This window comes from Buteo buteo, chromosome 1 (genome assembly GCF_964188355.1).
Source record: "Buteo buteo chromosome 1, bButBut1.hap1.1, whole genome shotgun sequence".
NCBI lineage: Eukaryota > Metazoa > Chordata > Aves > Accipitriformes > Accipitridae > Buteo > Buteo buteo.
This window is the reverse complement of record NC_134171.1, coordinates 31203544-31223510: the sequence shown is the minus strand read 5'-3', so window position 1 is coordinate 31223510 and position 19967 is coordinate 31203544. Positions and strand designations below refer to the sequence as shown.

Sequence of the window (19967 nt, the reverse complement as noted above, 5' to 3'; positions counted from 1 at the left end):
TCACCAAATATCACCATATGACAGAGTTCTGTTTCATATTGTGGCATTTTGTGTGTGTGTATTTAAGAACTAAAGAATGCTTATGACTAGATAAACACCGAAAAATCAGCTGAAACTGACAACTTTTGTAACAATCTGAGACCAAATGGTTGATGGGCCAATTTGTGACCATGTGTGGAAAGGAGGAACCCAGAGTTCTCGGGAAGGACACGAAGAAGTGCCCTTTTCACAGCCACTGGGGACCACCAGAGACCAGTAAAGACCCCCAGGGATGCCCCTCGGAGACCCAGGCCGCCTGCATAATGACTATGAAACATGATAATTAGTTCCAGGTAATAGACTGAATACGTATAATCATTCTGGGAAGTTTAATGCATATGTATGTAACGGGGTAATATAAGCTTTGATTGATGCAACATACGGTATGCACGATAAGCGGAACAGTCCCCCGTACATCCGGCACCGCAATAAAGAATGCCTGCTTCTTAATACTACATTGGCGTCAAGGAGTTCATGTCCCCATTTCGGTGACACCTGCAGCGGGGGGTCCTTCAGAAAAGTCAGCGATCGGCGGCTCCCAGGGCAGAGGGGTGCACATCCTCAGAGCCCCACATCCCAGCCACCGATGCCTTCTCCCACACGCAAGCTCAGTATGTTTTAACTCGCAGGTTCAGCTAGTTGGGGGCCAAATCCGCGTGAGATTTCCCCGTTTCAAACCCTGCCTCTTCTCCCCTCCACAGCGGGCTGGGACCGTGTCCGAACGCTCCCCTTTGCCACCCCCATGTCATCACTCCGAACGGCCGAGCCCGGCGAGGGACCAGCAGCATCTTTCTCTCCAGCCATCCCGGCTGCTAGCGGGGCTCAGGGGAGCTTTGAAAACACGGGTTTTTCCTAAAGAAGGGGTTTACTAAGGGCCCTGGAGCCCGCCCAGCCCCTCGCCCCCACGCCAAGCAGGGGCGCCCCCCGCCCCAGCAAGGCTCCCGAGGGGATCTGCCCCCCGGGGCCCCGCCGGCAGCTGCCCGGCCTGGGCAGGGTCTGGCCCGGGGGGGCGGGCAGGGTGGGCAGGGCGGCCGACGCGCCCTCCCCCGGGCGAGCCGATGCTCGTCCACGTGTCAGGGAGATTTTAAAAGTTTGGGCAGGGAGCGGGGCCGTGCCCAGCAGAGCGGCTGGCAGGGAGGCAGCGCAGGGGCCGCCGCCGGCATGGGAAACCTCCGCCACCAGCAGCCCCCCGCCGCCCCCCGCCAGCGCGGCCGGAGGAAGGCAGGGCACGGCGCGGCTCTGCCGGGGTCCCCGCTCCTCCTTCTCCTCCTCCTCCTCGCCTCCTCCGTGTCTGCTTCTAAAGGTGAGGAGCATCCCCCTCGCAACCCCTTCCTGCACTGCCAGCTCTGCGGTTTTTCTTTTTTTTTTTTTTTTTTTGGGGGGGGGGTGACCCCAGCAGCCTGCCAGCCTGGCGGGGGGGCGGCAAAGCGGGGCCGGGGTGGGCGGCGCGGCTGGGGTCGGAGAGGCAGGGGGGCGCTGGAGGTTGCAGCTGCTGGGCACGGTTTCGGGGCTCCGTTCTGGGGGGGCTGCTTCGTGTATCCCGGCAGGATTGCCCTGTCCTGGCAAAACTACGCTCCAGCGGCTTGGGGAAGTGGCTTTTGTTAAAAGCGATTTCGTTTTAAACATAATTTACTCGGATTTAAAAGCTCAGAAAAGAGAAACGAGGTGTAGCGCAGAATTGAAGTAAAAATTAGGACCCTCTGGAAGCCACTTAGTCCAACCTGAAGCGATATTTATTGCGTGAGGAATGCCTGGGGGTCGTGTTAAGTGGGAAAGGGTAGAGCTGCTGGGCTGCTTTAGGCGTAGAGCTTGATTACCTTGGTTTAATTTGAAATGTTGTCTTACACCTGAAAGTTGCTATTTTTGTAGCACGGTGTGCTTGTGAAACAAGCACAGCTAATGGTCTTTTTAACAAAACATACTCTTTCTATTCTAGTTTCCCACTCCAGATAGATTAACTGCTTATACCTTGTGAAGTCACATTACAAAATAAGTTGCTGTGCAAGGAGGATTTCTGTTTTGTTTGTATTATATATGTGTGAATTGCTTTCATCAAGAGTTTTTTTCTGATTTGTTGTGTTTTTTTAATATCAAGAATCAAAGAAATGTAAGTACAGTATACATAGTATTCTGTTAAAAATAAATTCTGGAGATGTGGAAGAGGGGAGGGAAAGAAAAGGGAGGGAAGGAAAAGGGGGGCAAGGAAGGGCAATGGCACACAGTATTTCATCATTGTTCCTGTAAAAATGATTGCCAGGAGCTTGTGTAGGGAAGAGAAGATGTAAGAAGTGAATCCCAGGTTGGAAAGTGACTGAAACTGCATCTGGCATCCTACTGCCTTGGAAGAAGTTGAGTTTTTAGAAGTTGGCAGAATTGAAGGACAGGAGAACAAATGTGTCACAGACAGTGTCAATTCTGTAGGAGGATTTTCTCCTCCATGTTCCTTTTCACCAGGACTGTTTTCCTCAACAGCACTCTTCCTTTTTTTTTTTCTTTTTTTTCCCCTTCCCCTCCCCCTATGGTTATTTTGTATATATTACAATCAAACTCATTGTTTCCCTGTGTATGCTGTTGTGTAAGTGTGTAAATGAATGAAGTCCTGTAGGGACTGCAGCACTGTTCTGGATGGGGTATGGAGGGACACCCCTAGGTGCTGGGAGGAACATAGTCCTGGGTGTGAGCACAAAACGGATGGGACTGCACATGAAATAAGGTTTTTGTGAGTAAGTGGAGAAGGGTTAAGGAAACTTAGGAGGTGGTGAAATACTTGCATCTCCTCTGTCCAAAAGTTTATGCTCCAGGCAAAAAAAAAAAAAAAAAGGCAGTAAGCTGTAATATTCAGGCTTTCTTGCCTGCTGCCCTAACCTTTAGCGGCTATTGGATTTCTTCTGCTCCCCCTGGAAAGCCTTGGCAACGGCAGAAGCAGCATTCAGAGACAGGCAGGCAAAGGTTTAATGGGGAAGGTGTGTTAATTTGAAATGTTGCCCAGTTTCACTCTTTGCAACCAAGACACCAGTCCCAGGCAATACTCCAATTTGAATATACTAATTTAAGAATAGAAAACAAAGTAAGAGAAGGGTAGCACCTTTAATTTATTTGGTGTTTTTTCCTTGAACTAAAACAAACATCCAAAAAAAGCAACTTTTTCTTTGGAAAGCAGTTTTTTTGTTATGTGAACATCTCAGAAATTTAAAAAATATCCCACTTGTACACAGTGTGAAATTGAGACCCCCTCTAATTCTTTTTTTTTTTGGGAAAACAAGTATCCTGAATGATTAGGCACCTTAAGTCTGTGCCAGTAATATGATTTTGAAATTCACCCCTTAATGTCTGGAACTAACTACTGTTGTAATTATTGTTATTAATGGTTCATGTAAAACAAATGGAGATGATGGGCATTCGTACCCTGCTCACCTGGCCATTCTAGCTAAGTCTACCTTCACCTCTCTTTTGTTTAATTTGGTTCAATTCTTTGGAAAAATGTGACCACAGGTAACTATAGACTGCCTGGGAGGGTATAAAAATCTCTGTTAATCTGAGGTCTTTAAGCACAGTATATAAACTGATTAGGCATGCCTCATGGGCAGCAACTTTGAGCAGGGGGATAAATTAGATGACTTTGTAGGGTTTCCTGCAGTGCTAGGACTGTAAAGATAAACCACCACCCTCTCCAGCACCAGTCTCCCTCCCAGGTGAGTTACAACACATCCCCTCACTGATACACTTGTGTGATGTCTAGTGTACTCACAATTCAGCGATGCTCACATTTCTACTATTTACAGAGACTCCAATAGTACATTGCTATTAGAAGTATACTGCCAGATAAAATAACAATGTGGAAAGGTGGATATTCAGGGCACTGAGTTCGGAGTGACCCAGAGACAGTGACTTCCACATCTGCAGCCTGGGTGGGCAGAGATGGAGAAAGGAGCTGCCCCCAAGCCAAGCATGGCATCACTGTAGCATTATGCAATTAGTAACACATTTAATCTTCTAAGGGATTCAGATTTTCCACATCACATATACCAAACAGAGGAAACAAAGCCAGTTGCACATGTACTGTCTATCACCTTCTCAAAAACACCGTGTTCATATCACGGGCATTATTCATATGCAAGCTTACATTATGTAGCACGTTTAATTCTTGAATTGTAACATACAGGAAAGCAAGAGGTAGGATCCAAATTCTCAGCTTGGAATGAGTGCGCTGGAGGTGACCCGAGTTCTCAGAAACCTCGAGGTTGTAGGCGCTGGAATGTGTTTTCCTGAACAGGTCTTGGTATTAAAGAGCTGCCGTGCAAATTTTCTTGCCTGCTACTTATCACTGAGAACAGACTAATGCTAGCCTGACCCTCAGTGAAACCTGAGTAACTTCCACACTGTTTATTGCGAAGAGATGTGAGTGTCTGTATCTGCTGTGAACATGGGAAGAAGCCTCCTGCTGTGTTGCTAACATAGAGCAGGCAGAAACTACTGGACAAACCCCACAACGCGCAGGGCAGCAGACTTCCTTGGACCATCCAGCTCTCAGACTTTGCAGTTAGTAAGTGTGCTAGGTATCATATCATGTTCAGAGTTTTTATTTAAATCACTGACACAAGATACTTATACAAATGACCTTTGCTGTACAGCATTGCTAAGCGTGGTTTGTGCTTCCAGGTGCACTGATGCCATCCCAAGCGCTCAAGGCAGATGAGGATTTGCAGCTGTGGAAAGAGGTAAGCACCACCTGCCATATGGTATACTCCCATTTCTTCTGTGCCCATCCTTGCCACAGTCACACCTGACTCTCCAGTATTTCTCTTGCATGGAGTTCAGGTTCTTCTTCTTCCAGTCCTGCTTCTCCTGTACATCTCCTATCCTGACATCAGCAAAGAGGTGAAACATCTTATTTTTCAGAGTTTCTGAACAGTATTTCCAGGAGGATGTTGAGGCTGGGTGTTAAGATGTCTTTCTGGGAAGACTGTCTTGGCTCAGTGGTGAGCTACGTTTGATAACGGTTGTCATTCAACTGCCAATGACCAGGCAGTCACTGTCCCTGGAAGCAACACAGTGTCCTGTCTGGTAGTTTTATAGTCTGTACATGATACACAGGAATTGTTTCAACTCAGCCAGTCTTACCTCTTGCTTCTTCTGTTCTGACACAGAGCTGGGACACTGTATTTAATCCTATCCTAGCCTCTCAGTTTACTAGGTAAAGGATAATTTACTGTGTCAGTTGGTCCCTCTAACGTTTTGCTACTGATTGCTATCATAACTTCCACTCTCATCTTTGAAATGAACATTTGTTTTGACTGTAGAATGTGACATGTGTTAACATAGGCTCTTCCTTGCCCTTTTGGAACAGATGGAGTGGCAGGGCATAACACGCAGAGAGGGTTTAGCCTGTAACTTGCCTGCCCTGGTGTTGCTGTAACCTTCAAGTATTCTTCCGACATTTAATTTTGTAGCTTCTGATAACATCAGAAAACAAGTGACTCACCAGGGGTACAGATGCAGAGAGTAACTTTCTTCCTGCTGTAGCCATTACAGGAGACACTTCCCTTGCTGTCAGCTCCCCTCAGTTCATATCAGAAGTGTTGACTCAAACACCAATGTATTTCTAGGCTGGCACTTAAACAAGCACTGGTGATACTTATCTCCTGGGGGAAAAGTGGTCTTTGGGGAAGTAAGGTCCTGACAGCTTTAAGGAGTTATTTACATTCTGGACTGAAAAGTGCTATTGTATACATTTCTGCATTTATTGTTAAGATTTGCTAGTTGTAACACGGGATTTGTCTCTACACCAACTATAGGCAAAGGCAAAGTTTCCATTGATTTCAGTGAACAAAAAAGTATGCATAAGATAATAAATTCCATGTAAAATTATGTAACATAAGCAATATAAAACTTACTGTTATAACAAGAATAATGCAGGACTGCAGATGGCCTAAGGAAAGCAAATTAGATGCATAGGTATATAACCTAAATCAACCTGATTACAGAATCATACTAGTCCACCAGAGTTTCTAAGAGCGAAAAGAATCGGTTCTACTTTGTTTGTTACTTTATTAGCAGATCATTCAGGAGAAGCCCTGCCTCTAAATTAACCTAGTATTTTCTAGGAATGATTCTGAGTTTATAAATATGGGAAACTGTAACTAAGTATTGTGTTTCTTTACTTGTTTCACATCCTTTTGTTTCTTTATGTTATTTAACCAAGCACAAACAACTCACAAGCTCCCACCCTCAGGCCACATTTCTGAGATTGGAGAGAAAATTACTGAGAAGATGCGTGAAGGATGACAGAAACTATTAAATTTTTATTTTTTTAGAAACAAATTAACAGAAACTGTGGCTTTTCCTCGGCCCTTGCTTTGTCCATGCAGGTTTTAGCTGAGAGAGACCTTGCCTTGCATTGCGTCCAACACAAAGCAGTCTCTGGCTTGTCCTGCTACCGAATTACGGTAGTTTTCTAAGAGTGACCTCCAACTACAAAACAAGCAAATAAACAAACAAACAAAAACCAACAAAAAACCCTTAACGAGAAGAAACAGCAAAGTTTTAATTTAGGCTACCGAGATGACTTCAGCTTATTTTATGTTATTCACTGCTGATTTCTCCCCTACATTTTCTTGCTCTGAAAGTAGTGAAGCTGAACTAATATACCCAGAGACAAACTGCAAGGTGAAGGGAAAAGAGAATGGGGAAGATGTGTTACCAACAAAAACTATTTGAAAGGGGAATTCTATGAGCTATTAGCTTTCCCACTATCTCTGCTAATGCTTTCTCATAGATTGTCTCTAGAGAAATGAATCATCTCTTGTTTTTAAGTGCTCAGATATGCATTATTTGTTTATTGCTTTTTTCATTTAATGTTTTCATTGCTAAGGAGTGTTGTTTAGGGCTTTTTACCTATAATAAAATCATAAGACTCATTGCATTGCCTACTCTTTATTTAAAAATCACATTTTTTTATGCAGTCTGTGAACTAAAGGGTTGGCAAAGCTTTTTGGCATCTAGACAAACAGTATCAAAGATTCAGTGGAAGAAATGTTGCGTACCAATGCAGGTTGCTATTGATACGATTTTAAAGTTATATATGAAAAGTTAAGCCTCTTTTTTTCATTATTATTAAACTGTGCATCTTCAGTTGGAGTACTGGCAGTCTTTTCTTATCCTTACAGTATCCTTTGAGCTTTCAGCACTGGTAATATTACCTCCATGAATTCAAATACCCCTTATTCCATTTCTTCTCCCTCCATGATTAATAACTCCACTAAAAAAGATTCAGTATTACGGGATTCTTTCATCCTGGAAAAGAGACAACAGAAGGAGGATGTGATTAATTGCCTACACAAGGTCAGGAACAGTAGGGAGGCAATGGGTGATAATCACTCGTTCATTACTTCTTCCAAGACAAGATTGTGATAGCACTGAATGAAGCTAGCTTTGAAAAGGCTGAACAAGACAAACAGAAGTGGTATTTCACACAGTGTTTAGGAAACCCTTACCACAGGACATTGTGGATGCTAAAAGTTTACAATGGTTCAGAGAGCGATTGGTCAAATTCACAGTACAGAAATCCACTCTGGTTGGAGAGCATGGGTTTTATTAGACCACTGGTCTCTTCTTAGGCTCTTCCCTGGGTGCTAGTGTATGGCCATTTTTGGAGATAAGATGCAGAGCTAAACAGACATTTATTTTGATCCAGAAGAAATGGCTGATGGGTGTTCGGGCTTCTTTGTTTGGTTTGCAGATTTATTTTTGTTTGTTTGTTTTGTGTCTACATGTGTAACATTCCATTCTGTGCTGACTTGTTTAAGTTCAACAGCAATGACTTCTTCCACAGTCCTCTTTGAGTTTAGAACCCTTGAAATATATAGAATATATGTCTTACTAGCACTGTGATTTGGGAACTACCTCCTTTAAACAAGATGCTGTAAGGTTCTTCTTTTGCCAAAGAAATCAGTGCAAACCTCGGATATTGGCTGCTTCGTGACTCACGGAAAGTAACTGGCATACATAAGATGTGCTGGCACATATCAGAATCACTCATGAGATGCATGTGACGTACACCTGCAGGGGTGCTGGAATCCAGTTGCAAGGGTTGTGTTTGAGGACTGCTCACTGAATCACTTGCTTTGGTTTTGTCATTTTCTTTGCAGTTTTGTATAATCCAAAGATATCACAGGAGAGATTTAAGTTCATAGTCCATACCCTAGATGCTTAAAATCATAATTTAAAATATGACTTAGTCTGCAAAGGTTACAAATAGGAGGGGCATGAGGCAGCTAAGAGAATAAAGGACACAGATATGTATGTGTTTGTTCAGATCAAGCAAGTATAATTTTTTTAATATGGTTAAGGGCTTTTTTCCCCCTTGAATGCAAAATATTTCATGAATGTACCTATAAGGATTCCTTACGGTGGGCAAGCTTGCCATGGCTTTAGCTGCACTGAACTGTTTCTGAAAATATACATATTTCATTTGTTTTTATTAATCTGACTTCTTAAAAAAGGACTGTGTGAACTTTTACAGATAGACGATGCATGTTCTGCCTACCTGTCCAGAGATTCTCAGCCTCAGGTGAGTCAGACAGGTTACTTTATTATTTTGATACTATTTGTTATATGTAGTAGGATTGGAAGTGTGATACCTGAGTTCATGTTTTCTTTGCATTAGGCATCCAGTGCACTGGAAGAACTTTGTTTTTTCGTCATGGGATTTCTCCAGAAACCACAGGTAACACGCACAAAAGACTACTTAGCTTGATCTCTCAGTGTGCCAGTGTCTACAAAGAATTCTGAGGACCCAGTATGTGAAGTGTCACTTGGTGCTGGAACTAATACTACCAGTTCTTACGCTGAAATGCTATGTGTCCTAATCCAACACCTATTAAAGATAACGGGGAGACTCCAATGTTTGGACAATAATCTCCAGGCTGGATACAAGGTTTCAGGTGTTTTTATTGCTCTAGATTAAAAAAATTATAAGCTCTCAATGGAGAAAGAAATTTACTAAGGAGACCCTAAGGATATGCAAAGGAATATCCACTAAACCCATTGAGTCTTCTACTGGAGAGTAATCAATACTCTCTACAGAATTTGAAAAGAGTGGTTACATTGGTAAGCAAAGACATGTAATAGAACTGTCAAGGAGGGATGATATTCTAATCCAGTACTGAAAAGTTTATAATGTAATCAAAATTGCCTATTGCTCTTTTTTTTTTTAACAAATAAAAGCTTCTCTACCAATTATTATTCCTACAGGGTTTAGATGAAAAAGACAACACCAAAAGGGTAAGATTTCTATGTACGTTTTATGATCACACTAAAATTGTCAAGAAAATCATAACACCCTTGTCCTGTTTTGTAGTAAACCCCCACTTTTAATTTTTTTGAACAGTTCTTATTTCATTATTCTAAGACTCATGACTCAGGCAACTCAGACATCGTGGTAAGTGGCATAGCACCTCCTTGTGAGTACCTGTGTGCCTATACATAAAACCAAGGTAATGTTCCTGTTTGCAGTAGTCTCTCCAGCTATATAGCAAGCTCAGAACTGGGATTTTCATGTTTAAGGTATAGAATGTGTTTTAATAACATGGGAGACCATCAATACTATATGGGTGTGAAAAAACCCAAACATTCATGAAATCCCAACTGCATCTTAATCTTGTTGTTTCAACATTTAAGAATAAATTCAAATGCTTTTTTTCTGGTACTGGAACATAACATATGCAGTGAAACAATGCGGATTTATAGAAGCTGAGAATATGACCATAAATATTAAGAACTCTTAAAGAATTTTTATTAATTATTAATTAAATTGTATGTATTTATTTGCGTGTGTCATAAATATGCATCAGGCAAAATAGTACTTAAGTCTCACTCAGTCTTTGGATTATATTTTAAATGAAAAGTATTATTTAAAAAATAGCCTAGTATTGTTGCTATAAAAATATTTTCATAAACCAACAAATAAACTACATGTGATCCATTCTTGCTTTTAAAGTGCAAACATAATCTGTTATTTCTGTGCATCTATGTGGTTTTTCTGTGCACCATAGGATTTTGAGAAAGTTAAAAATATTCAAGTTTTCTCATTTCTTAACAACCATTCTTATAGGTTAATGTCCATTTTTTCCTTGTTCTTTATATTTCTTCAGAACTATGTGGTGTGTTTCTTAGAAAGTGATACTGCTGATATTGGGGTCAGTATTTTTATGATAGAGCTGCTCTGGAGCTTTAATGGTAACAAGGGCACAGTGAAATGAGCTATTTCTGCTGCTGCTCCTGCTTAAGAGGGTACTGCATCCCCCTTCAGCCCCATCCTGTACACCTCTGCCCCTGCCTGCCCACAGGGATTACTGCTTTCTCACTTCTGGTTTAGCTGTTCAGGTGACTGTTTTATAACCCAGTTCTCAGAGGTACTAACCTAGGTGAGATCCATCATTCTTTGGCTTTATTAACCTCTCTCCATCGACTGCAAGGCAGAGCGCAAGTGGCCAGCTGGGATGCCCTTTAACTTCTCTGCTACACATCAGACCTCTACATTTTTAGCTATTGTGATGCCTACCTTAGGCAGACAGTGAAAAGTTGGCTCCAAGTAGGCAAGTTCATTTTACCTTTTAAATACATTATCACTTTGGTAACTCTAGTTATTTCATAAATTATATTTCTCTTTGTTGTATCACTTCTCTAAGAAGTATTGTATAAAAAATGCATTCTTTTTAAAATTATGTTTACATGAGTTGAAGGTTGAAATTGGTTGACGGAACATGGGTTTTCTACTTTTTCTCACTATGGACCTCTTTCCACAAGCCCACGCGGTTGTGGTTTGCCATGGGGCCACTTATGCTGCGTAGTATGCCACTGTGCTTAACCAGGCTGTCTGCAAGCATAAAGTCTTGTTGAACACAAGAAATTTCAGGATTTGAACTTCTCTTTTAGTTAGAGTGACCAGTGCCATGGTAACAAATTTTGCTTGAGAATGGATCCCTCCTGCAAACTGTTTTCTAGTAAAAAAAATAAAATCATTCTTCTTGCTGCAATTTAAGTTATTTTGAAGTAAAATTAACTTCTTAGTACAACAGAGATTGAAGCTGCTAACTTCCATAGTAGATAATCATAGAAATGTTAGTAGGAGTAGTGTATTTCTCTGTACCACTCACAGAGGCAGACCAAAGTCGGAATAACTGCCATTGTCCAGGCAAGAGGTCTGTAAACAGTTCTGAACTTTCAATGAGTAAAGGTGAGGACACATAACTTTTCCCTCCATCACTCTGTGAGTCACATTCATAGTGTAAATATAAATGTTGGTACCTGTTTGTTGTCAAGTCAGAATGTTCAAAAAATGAGTTTCTCAATTAACAACTTCAGTTCTTTTTTGGTGTATGTTTGGTCCATAAGCCAATACTGTGGGAAGAGACTTTTTTTGCATCATAAGACCCGAATTTCATTGTTGCTCATGTGTCTGTGTTCGTGTCCTCTCAGTCGTCTGTCCTGCATCCTTTGCTGCAACTCGTTCCCCAGCTTAATGAGAGAAGACTGAAGAGATACAAAGTGGACGTATGTAATCTTAAACTCTGCATGCTTGCATTCTCACACTTTGTGATTCATTAGCTCTTCTAAAAATGTCCTTGTAGACCTTTGTGCTCATAACATTTTTATTTTCATGATTTAATATCACACTAGTGTATTTGCATTAGAAACGTGAGGTTTTTCCATTCTTTAATTAGTGAAAAATAATCCTGCTTATATTTGACATTTAAAACAAAAACCACTGAAGTAATATATGCTTAACACAGAACAGATGTAGCACACAGAGCCTATGTATCAAAATGGATCTGTTAGTTCTTTTATAAAAAAAAACCAAAACAAAACCAAAACAAGCCAACTTTCAAATTTATCTGTACCATTATATTGCAGTTGAGTTATATTTTCTATGGGGGTTCTTTTTTTGCCCTGTTTGGAATTCAAACCATGTCTACTCCTTAAATATGTATTATTTATGACTTACAGCACTAGGAATTTCCACATAATTTGTAGGCAATTTTACTGTTTAATTTAAGGTGCAGATAAGAAAGTTCCCTATGGAACTAATTTTCCATAGAATAGTAGTGTGTTTTCGAACAAAAGTTTCACATAGAGAGAAATAACCCCATTGTTTCCAAGATGTCATAAAATTTGGGTATATTTGCTGCAAATGCAATTTCAAATTTCAAAAATTGAAAAGCAGATGGCTATTAATGTCCATCTTTTTAATGCAGCTACGGAGAGAAGAGAAAAATGCAGTCAGATATATAAGAATTTTTCTCTATAAGAATATTGAAGATTCCTATATAATAAAATATACCAAAATCCAACACCTAGATTCTTCCTGTTTTACATTGAATTCAGCTTGTTATTCCTTGTGTTCATTGATATGATTCCTTATATTCACTGATACACAAATTAAATTAGGTGTATGAATGTGGTATTTAGAACTCAGATAGTGACATCCTCATAAGTAGGACTTTTCCTTTATTAATCCAGGTAAAGGCTGTGTTGCTAACACCCAAATTTTCAGTGAACTCTTAATCCTGTGATTATGTATGTCAGCTTTCATCTAGTCATGGTTGTGGTTGGTAGTACTATCTACCCCTCTCTTTGGATCACTGCATAATCCCAACTATATGCCCTAAATCACATTTTTCTTATCTGGCAACAGAACCTAGCCACATATAAGAATTTAAAGAGTTGGTACGTCTTCTCATGGACTAAAATTATTATGAAAATTTTAACTCACTACACATCTGAAAGGAAAATACAGGGTAAAATATACCTTCTGTGATGACATTGATGTGAACTGTATTTATGCTATTGGACTTATATACTGGCAAAGAATATGCTTGGAATTGTTCTTTGTGCTTTTAAATGAATGTACATGTCAACTAAGACAAAGAATGGGAAGGAAAGCATAAACACAAGAACACAAAACTGCTGTAAGTGAAAAAACCCCTGCCTTTTAAAGCCAATAAATTCCTTTTGTTAGAATACTTTATTATCCTGAGCTTACTTCCATTGAGGTTGATGGCATCATTAACGGAAATAGAATACGTTAATTAACAAATAATAACCTAAAATTTGTAGTATATGTGGCATATTCCAACATATTTCAACTGCTTCATGGCAGTTTTATTTTTAATGGGCTCAAAAAAGAAACTACTACAAGGATATTTTTCCAAGTAATAATAATAATAATCTCTACAGAGTATATCAGTCAAATGAAATGTAATAAATTGTTTTTCTTTAAGAGCTGTCAAGCCATCATGTGACAAAGACTTACTTTTTACATCAAAGAAACATCAAAGTCCATACTCTACAATTCCTTAGAAAAAAATTAACAATTATACTAGCTATCTGATGTAAAAAGTCCATTTTTTAGGATAGTGTTTGGAAATATTTCTTCCAAAAGGAATTAAAAAAACAGACAAAAAAATGCTATAGTGTTTTGGAATAAGCCCAGAGCAGGCAGATATAACTTTGTGGCAAAAGGCAAAGATTTTATCAAGCTTCTTTTTGTAAGGCAACCGATTGTACTCATAACTAGTAGTACATGGAAATAGCAACAGTTAGAATTCCAACCATTCTGCACTGATAACTAACAGTCTTTAATTTGCAATCATGATGTTACTCTTATGCTTATATGTTAACCCAGCTAAATACATAAGCACATGCATAACTAAGGTCATTATTTCAGTGGGACTGTTCACATGCTCAGTGCTAGGCTCTTTGCTACGTAAGAATTGTAGTTCCAGCTAAAAGTTTGAATGCAGAATTTGTGGCACTTTCAACTCCTGTGTTGAGTAACAGTAACCCATATTTTGTGAACTACCGGTACAGGAATCTTCTAGATTAGTCAGTGCTATCATGGATAATTGGATTAGCTTAAAGTAGGTGGTGCAATAACTTCATCAATCCTTAAACAGAACAAGGATGGTAGTCTAACTAGGGTTTGTTCAAAGAGGAATGGAATATAGAACGGTCACAGTCATATCATAGTAACAATTTTTAAGAAAGAAGGCGTATTAACAAAAGCCACACTAGTTCAGACTATATTTTCATTAGTCCTGTACCCTGTGTCTAACAGTGTCCTGCTGTGCATAGACGCAAAATGGTGGAAGGACCAGGGGAAGTGTGGAGCGATCACTCCTCTGGTATATACTCTCCAGCTTCTGGCAAGCACATCCTTGAGACCTTCAGAGCTGAAGGCTTCATCCAGACTATTACTTAAAATAGTCATTAATGGATTTAAGCAGCTTTGATTTTTCTCTATATGTTTTAAATAAATTATTATTTATTTTGGAATATTTTATCATTTGGCATTTAGGCCTACAAAGTGAAGAGCTCATTAAATCCCAAGTAAAATGTGTAATATTAAATATGCACTTGAATACATTTTCTTCTGTAAGGCTGAAGCCAAGAGAAGTAGTGACATGGCCAACACTTACAGAATATAGCCATTTTAAAATATTCATAAACCCAGTACAAAATCTAAGGAAACAATGAAAACAGCTTTAAATTGAATTGCATTTTATACAAAGCGACTTTCTTGATTTCCTCTTGTCAGTTCCTGCTGTGAATACCAATCACCTTTTTAAAGGTGTTGTTTACCAGTATGCAGTACATAAACGCCAGACATTTACAAAATGCTAGCATCTTCTGGAATCAATTTTGTCTGCATACTCTTTTGGTTTTGGTATTTTTGTATGCACCTTATCTATTTTAATGTCATAATAAATCTTTGAAATTCATCCATATTATGCTTATCATACTTATTTACATGGCAGGTTTTGGTGTCTTTTAGTCTAAGAGTTTAAAATCCTCTCTAAATATTATTGCTGAGGGTCATAACAGTTTATAAGAAAATTAAGAAAATACTGAAATAATCTGCCATCAATAATAAAAGGATTGCAATTATTCCCTGACTGTGAGAAAGCTATAAACCTATCTTTCCCAGAGACCCTACCAGATGGGCCGATGGGGAAATGGTATAAGTAAACTTTAAAGCCAGTAGAGGATGGGAGCAACCCTGCCTGAGATGAGCAGAGGAACTCTGATCCCCCATGGAGCAGGAAGCCCCAGTGTTCCTGTGCACTGCCCACCTTCAGTTGGACTGCCTGACTCTGCTGTCACCAGCTGTGCTGCAGGCAGGGTTAGCTTGCTGCTGATTTTTTTCCTCCTCATACTGGGAAGAAAACCAGAACCTGCTATACATAAACACACCCACGTCTCTCCCTGACCAGAGAAGGAATTGAAAAGGTGGATGGGTGAAGGAGGAAACAGGCTATATTAAATTTATTCTTTCTTCCCAATTTGGACTGACACCAGATTTTGTCATGAATTTGATTCCTCTTGAGCTCCATCTTGACTGATATAATATGATCTAAGACAGAAGACACAGTCAGTCAGAGATTGAACAAGATAACTTTTAGAGGGCAGGCATTAAACTGTAAATAAACAGAGAGAAAATACTTCTTCAGGAATACATGTGTTTCTGTATGCATATATACATGTAGGTTTGTGAATATACATGCATGTACACTACAGAACGTATCAGGTTTTTTTTTACATCTCCAAAGCCTTGGAAGTTACAAGGCAAGTGTTAAAATGAAGACAGAGTTTAGCTTCAGTTGTTTTCTAATATCAGCTTCCTGACATGAAATCAAACCAGGAAACTATGTAATCTTCTTTAAAAGGTGTCTGGTTCTAAGTAGAGAATGATGTATTAATATGTTAAAAGTCCATAAATTGTAATTCCATATTAGTAATTGTACTCTTGACTCCTTTAGTGTTCTAGATCAATTTCCTTAACTTGCAACAGCTGCCTAGTTTTTTTCTGTTATGTTTGTTCACACATTGAATAGAAAAAACAGAATAAATAGTGTTAGACAGTCCAATGGCAATGTACAAAATTCTACTAACAGGCAAATTTTTAGCCTTTTCAAATTAAAAAACCCTATAGTATTGAATGGATGGAAGATCTAACATGGGTATTTCAAACTCAGGTAATGCTAGAATCAGGTGGACAATAGGAATAAAAATCATACACATGTTTTACCTACAGCAAAGAAACTGGGTATCATGGTATACCTGATGAACTGAAGTCAGAATTAAAAGCAAGACTTGAAAGCTTCCTTGGACTGAAGCTACTCCTGTGTTTGGAAATTATGGGAGCCATCCTGTTTTATACAATTCTTACAGCATTAGAATAGAGCATGGAATGATTGTTTTCTCTGACAACTCTGGTTATGATCATAGCCCAAGAGATCACATGACCTCAGTTTTTAATTGAGAAATACCATCACTGCTAAATAAATTCCATCTAAATTTTATGTTCTGCTAAACACAAGATTTAAACTATTTTGTTTCTGAATTGGCCTGTCTCTACACCTGTAGGACAGACACTTCATATATCTGCTATCAAAAAAAGCAATGAAAATACTGTCACATTCTCCAATCATGAAGGTCTCATTGAAGCAGCTGGATACTTCAAGCATTGTACTTGTTACATTTAAATGGAATTTCTATTTTCTTCATCGTTAGTTTCCCCTCCCTTGCTGTACAGATTAGTAGAAAGTTGTTTCTCAGTATGTGCAGCATGGACAGGATAGAATATCATAGGCACTGTTCTTTTCTTTGGGAGTTAATCTGAGAGGGGTGATTATGATAAACCTCTGGGAACAGTCTGGGATCTCATTCCTGGGCTGGAGCCCAAGTGTTTGTGTTTTTTAGGCTTGGCATTGTTGTCCTTCTGCAGGGTGCAAAGAGACCAACTCTACTTTGTCCATAGAGACTCTGCTACCGTGAAGACACTCTGGTTGTGTCTGGGTAATGAAACCTGGAAGCTCGAAGGCAAAGGCTGCTCATCATTACTAGTATGATCGTAAAAAAAAAAAAAGCAATCTGAACTGAGTCAAAACTTGAAGTGGAATTTGGCCCTCATTCATGTGTTTTCTGCTAGTTCTACATGACAACATGAACTTCTCACTGACATGGAGAAATATACATAAAGCATGCCTTAAGGGGCAAGACTGTATAGCAGTACTGAAGAAATACTTTTAATATGTACATAAACAACCTCTCTATACGGATTCACTTAAAAGAGTAGATATAATTTACAATACTTTTTTTCAGGAAGAACTTCAAGGACCTGGAGGGATTCAAAGCAGAGGCTACTTTTTCTACAGGGTATGGTTTGTTTGACTTTTTTCTTTTCATTTTGTGATGAATGTTGCAAAACAAAAAGTAGAAAAAAACAGTACATTGCAGTAAGAAGTACGGTGACTGAGGAAACTTGTTTCAATGAGAGCATCCTACCATATAGGACTACTCAAGATCTGCTCCAGACATTTTCTTGGATTAAAATAAAAGCATAGTAGGAAGTTTTGTACACATCTTAATGTTTGTGTATACATGATACCATGCTGTGTCTTAATAAGTAATTGGTTATTATGTATATAATTCTCAGAGAAAGTTCTAGAAAATACGCCATCTTGGAAAATCCTTCCAAAGCATTGCTCAATATGGTACATTTGCATGTGATATAAATACAATGCCATGCTTACACACCATATCAAAACAGCTGCTGGGCCTGACCTTGCTATTTTCCTTGTGTTTTGAGCAGTAAGAATAGAAACTAGATACAGAAATTCTCATGTGAATGAAACTCCTCTGTTAATCTTTGATGCCATAGAGTTTTTTACTCCATTTTTGCAAAATTGAGCAAGTTAAAGATGGCACATCAAACTTAATAATAATTCTCTTGATTTTGGTTAATCTGTTTTTCTATTTAAATAAGGAAGTGGCTAATGAAAAGAAGTCAAGTTTGTACAGTTGTATTTCTTGTGTATCAGGATTGCATCTTTACAATTCTTATGACAGGCCAGTTATGGGTAATACTAACATCTATGCATTCATGATGCCAGAGTGAAAAGCAAGTTCTTATTAAGCTCAGCAAAAGATTTTTCATCAGCTTTACTAGACATTGTATCAAGTTCCTTTGTAGTACAAAATATTTCTGAAATGACCATGGTGAAAAGGGAGAAACTCTTTGCCTGTGTTAAAGAACACAGTCTAAAAATAAAATCGAGTGACGTATATTTCTTTGTTACTTACAACAAACACTTATAATGCAATAATAACAACAATCTGGAAGAACATCTTAAGGAAATGCAAAAAGAATGAAGGATAATGGTCTCTTAGAGTGACTTCTTGTGGCTTTCTCCCCCTTATAAAATAACACAAGATGCGCATAATTCATTCTTCAATCTCTATACAGCAATTTTTACTGTATAATTCTCCTCCAGAGGTGGATATTCATTAAAAAATAACTGGTCTCAGGTTTATCTTTAATGATGATCACATTGACAGAACTGAGAAATTTCCCACTTTCTATACATACCAAGTTGGGTGGGGCTTTGTTAATGAAACCAGTGAGTTTTATGGAGCACTTACTGGATATTTGTCTTTCAGCCACGCAATGGAAGGAGATCAGTGGATTTTCGCTGAGGTATTTATTTAATGCTTTTAATCACAATCTATACTTAAATTAGTTCATTTTTATACAAACTGGGCATAATATTGATGTTGAGGAGTAGTCTCAGAAAGCCTTTAACTGTTTTTGCAACTTCAGATTTCTGCAGACAAGCTTCTCCCAGATGCGCTAAATTCAGGTATCTTCAGTTGAAGTGAATAAAAGCTGCAGGTACTCATTTCCTAGAACAGAGAACACAGAGCTGTTTCAGGCAGCAAGAAATGGAAAATATCCCAGCTCTGTAAACCTTTTGGAAAGTAAACAATGATGATAAGTGTATGTCAGGAAGAACTGATTCAAATACCTATCAAATACATATTGACATCCTGGGGGTAATCCCCCTGTTCTTACACAGAAAAAAACCTCACACTGAAACTGATTACAGACTTCAGGATTTAATTTTAAATCATTTAACTCTTTGGAGAGACATAAAAATGTTTCCTTATGCCAAGGTTATAATGCTCTGTTTTCCAATATATCTTACATCTCTATCATATTTTAAGTATTTAGTGTTATATCATAGCAACAGCTGAATCTTTTTCTTATTTTTCAGGATTTCAGATTCCTGACCTAGAACTAATGCTGGAGGAATGCTGTGTACATGGACATACTCTTTTCTTTACAAAAATTATTCTTTACTAATGTACAATTAAAAATCACTACAATGTAAAAGTTCTTAAATTCAATTCCATTAAGAATTCAAATGTTTCTTTACTTTGTTGATTATATTAAAAGCATATTAAAGTTATGTTTCCTGGTGTTATGATGTTTACAACTGTGTGTAAAAAAGTCACAGTGTACGCATGCAACAGACATTGCCTCTAACAAGATTGCTATGTGCATTTATTTTCCCTCATAAATAAAGGCACTCTGTTGTTTTAATGAGAATGTTTGCAATGTAGAGTATTGCATTTCTTCAGAATATATTGCAAGTGATTTGTGCAGTCTTTAAAATCGCAGCTTATCTAGGCAGGCCAAACAAAAGGTGTGGTTTGCTTTTCAAGATATTGTTCTCTACCCCTGTACTTCATTCACTGTAGCCTGTGGACTTCTGACAATCTGCAGGATCAAGATAAGTGGTCTGCAGGTGGTCTACAGAACCATATTGATGATAAAGAAGTTGGCAGTCCTCAATAAGCCTTAAGGTTAATAGTGTTTCATTGGCTGCAAAACCCGAGAATCTTTATTCCCCTAACTAAAGGAAATTGAATAAGCTGCATGTTTTGAATAAATATCTTTACTTAATTCAACTAAAATACAATGACATCATTTTTTTAGCTATTAAGAACACAGATGCAGTATGGTTCTCATTCAGAAGACTTAATTGCGCTATTTACATTCTTCCAGAATTAGGATCTATTTGAAA

At 38.7% G+C, this 19967-nt stretch overlaps 1 protein-coding gene across 3 annotated transcripts; it reads left to right on the top strand.

Moving 5' to 3' along the window:
• Nucleotides 1–1122: 1122 nt before the first annotated feature.
• On the top strand, nt 1123–19478 carry NMU (neuromedin U). Of its 3 annotated transcripts, XM_075026160.1 has the most exons (11): nt 1123–1342; nt 4699–4757; nt 8561–8608; nt 8705–8764; nt 9292–9321; nt 9428–9478; nt 10191–10235; nt 11518–11592; nt 17203–17256; nt 18541–18577; nt 19155–19478. In XM_075026160.1, the coding sequence occupies exons 1-10, from the start codon at nt 1201–1203 to the stop codon at nt 18574–18576; spliced, it is 600 nt and encodes a 199-aa protein (XP_074882261.1). In that variant the 5' UTR covers nt 1123–1200; the 3' UTR covers nt 18577; nt 19155–19478. The 3 variants fall into 3 exon arrangements, with proteins under 3 accessions (XP_074882261.1, XP_074882271.1, XP_074882279.1); XM_075026170.1 differs by lacking the exon at nt 10191–10235; XM_075026178.1 differs by lacking the exons at nt 9428–9478; nt 10191–10235.
• The last annotated feature ends 489 nt before the right edge of the window (nt 19479–19967 follow it).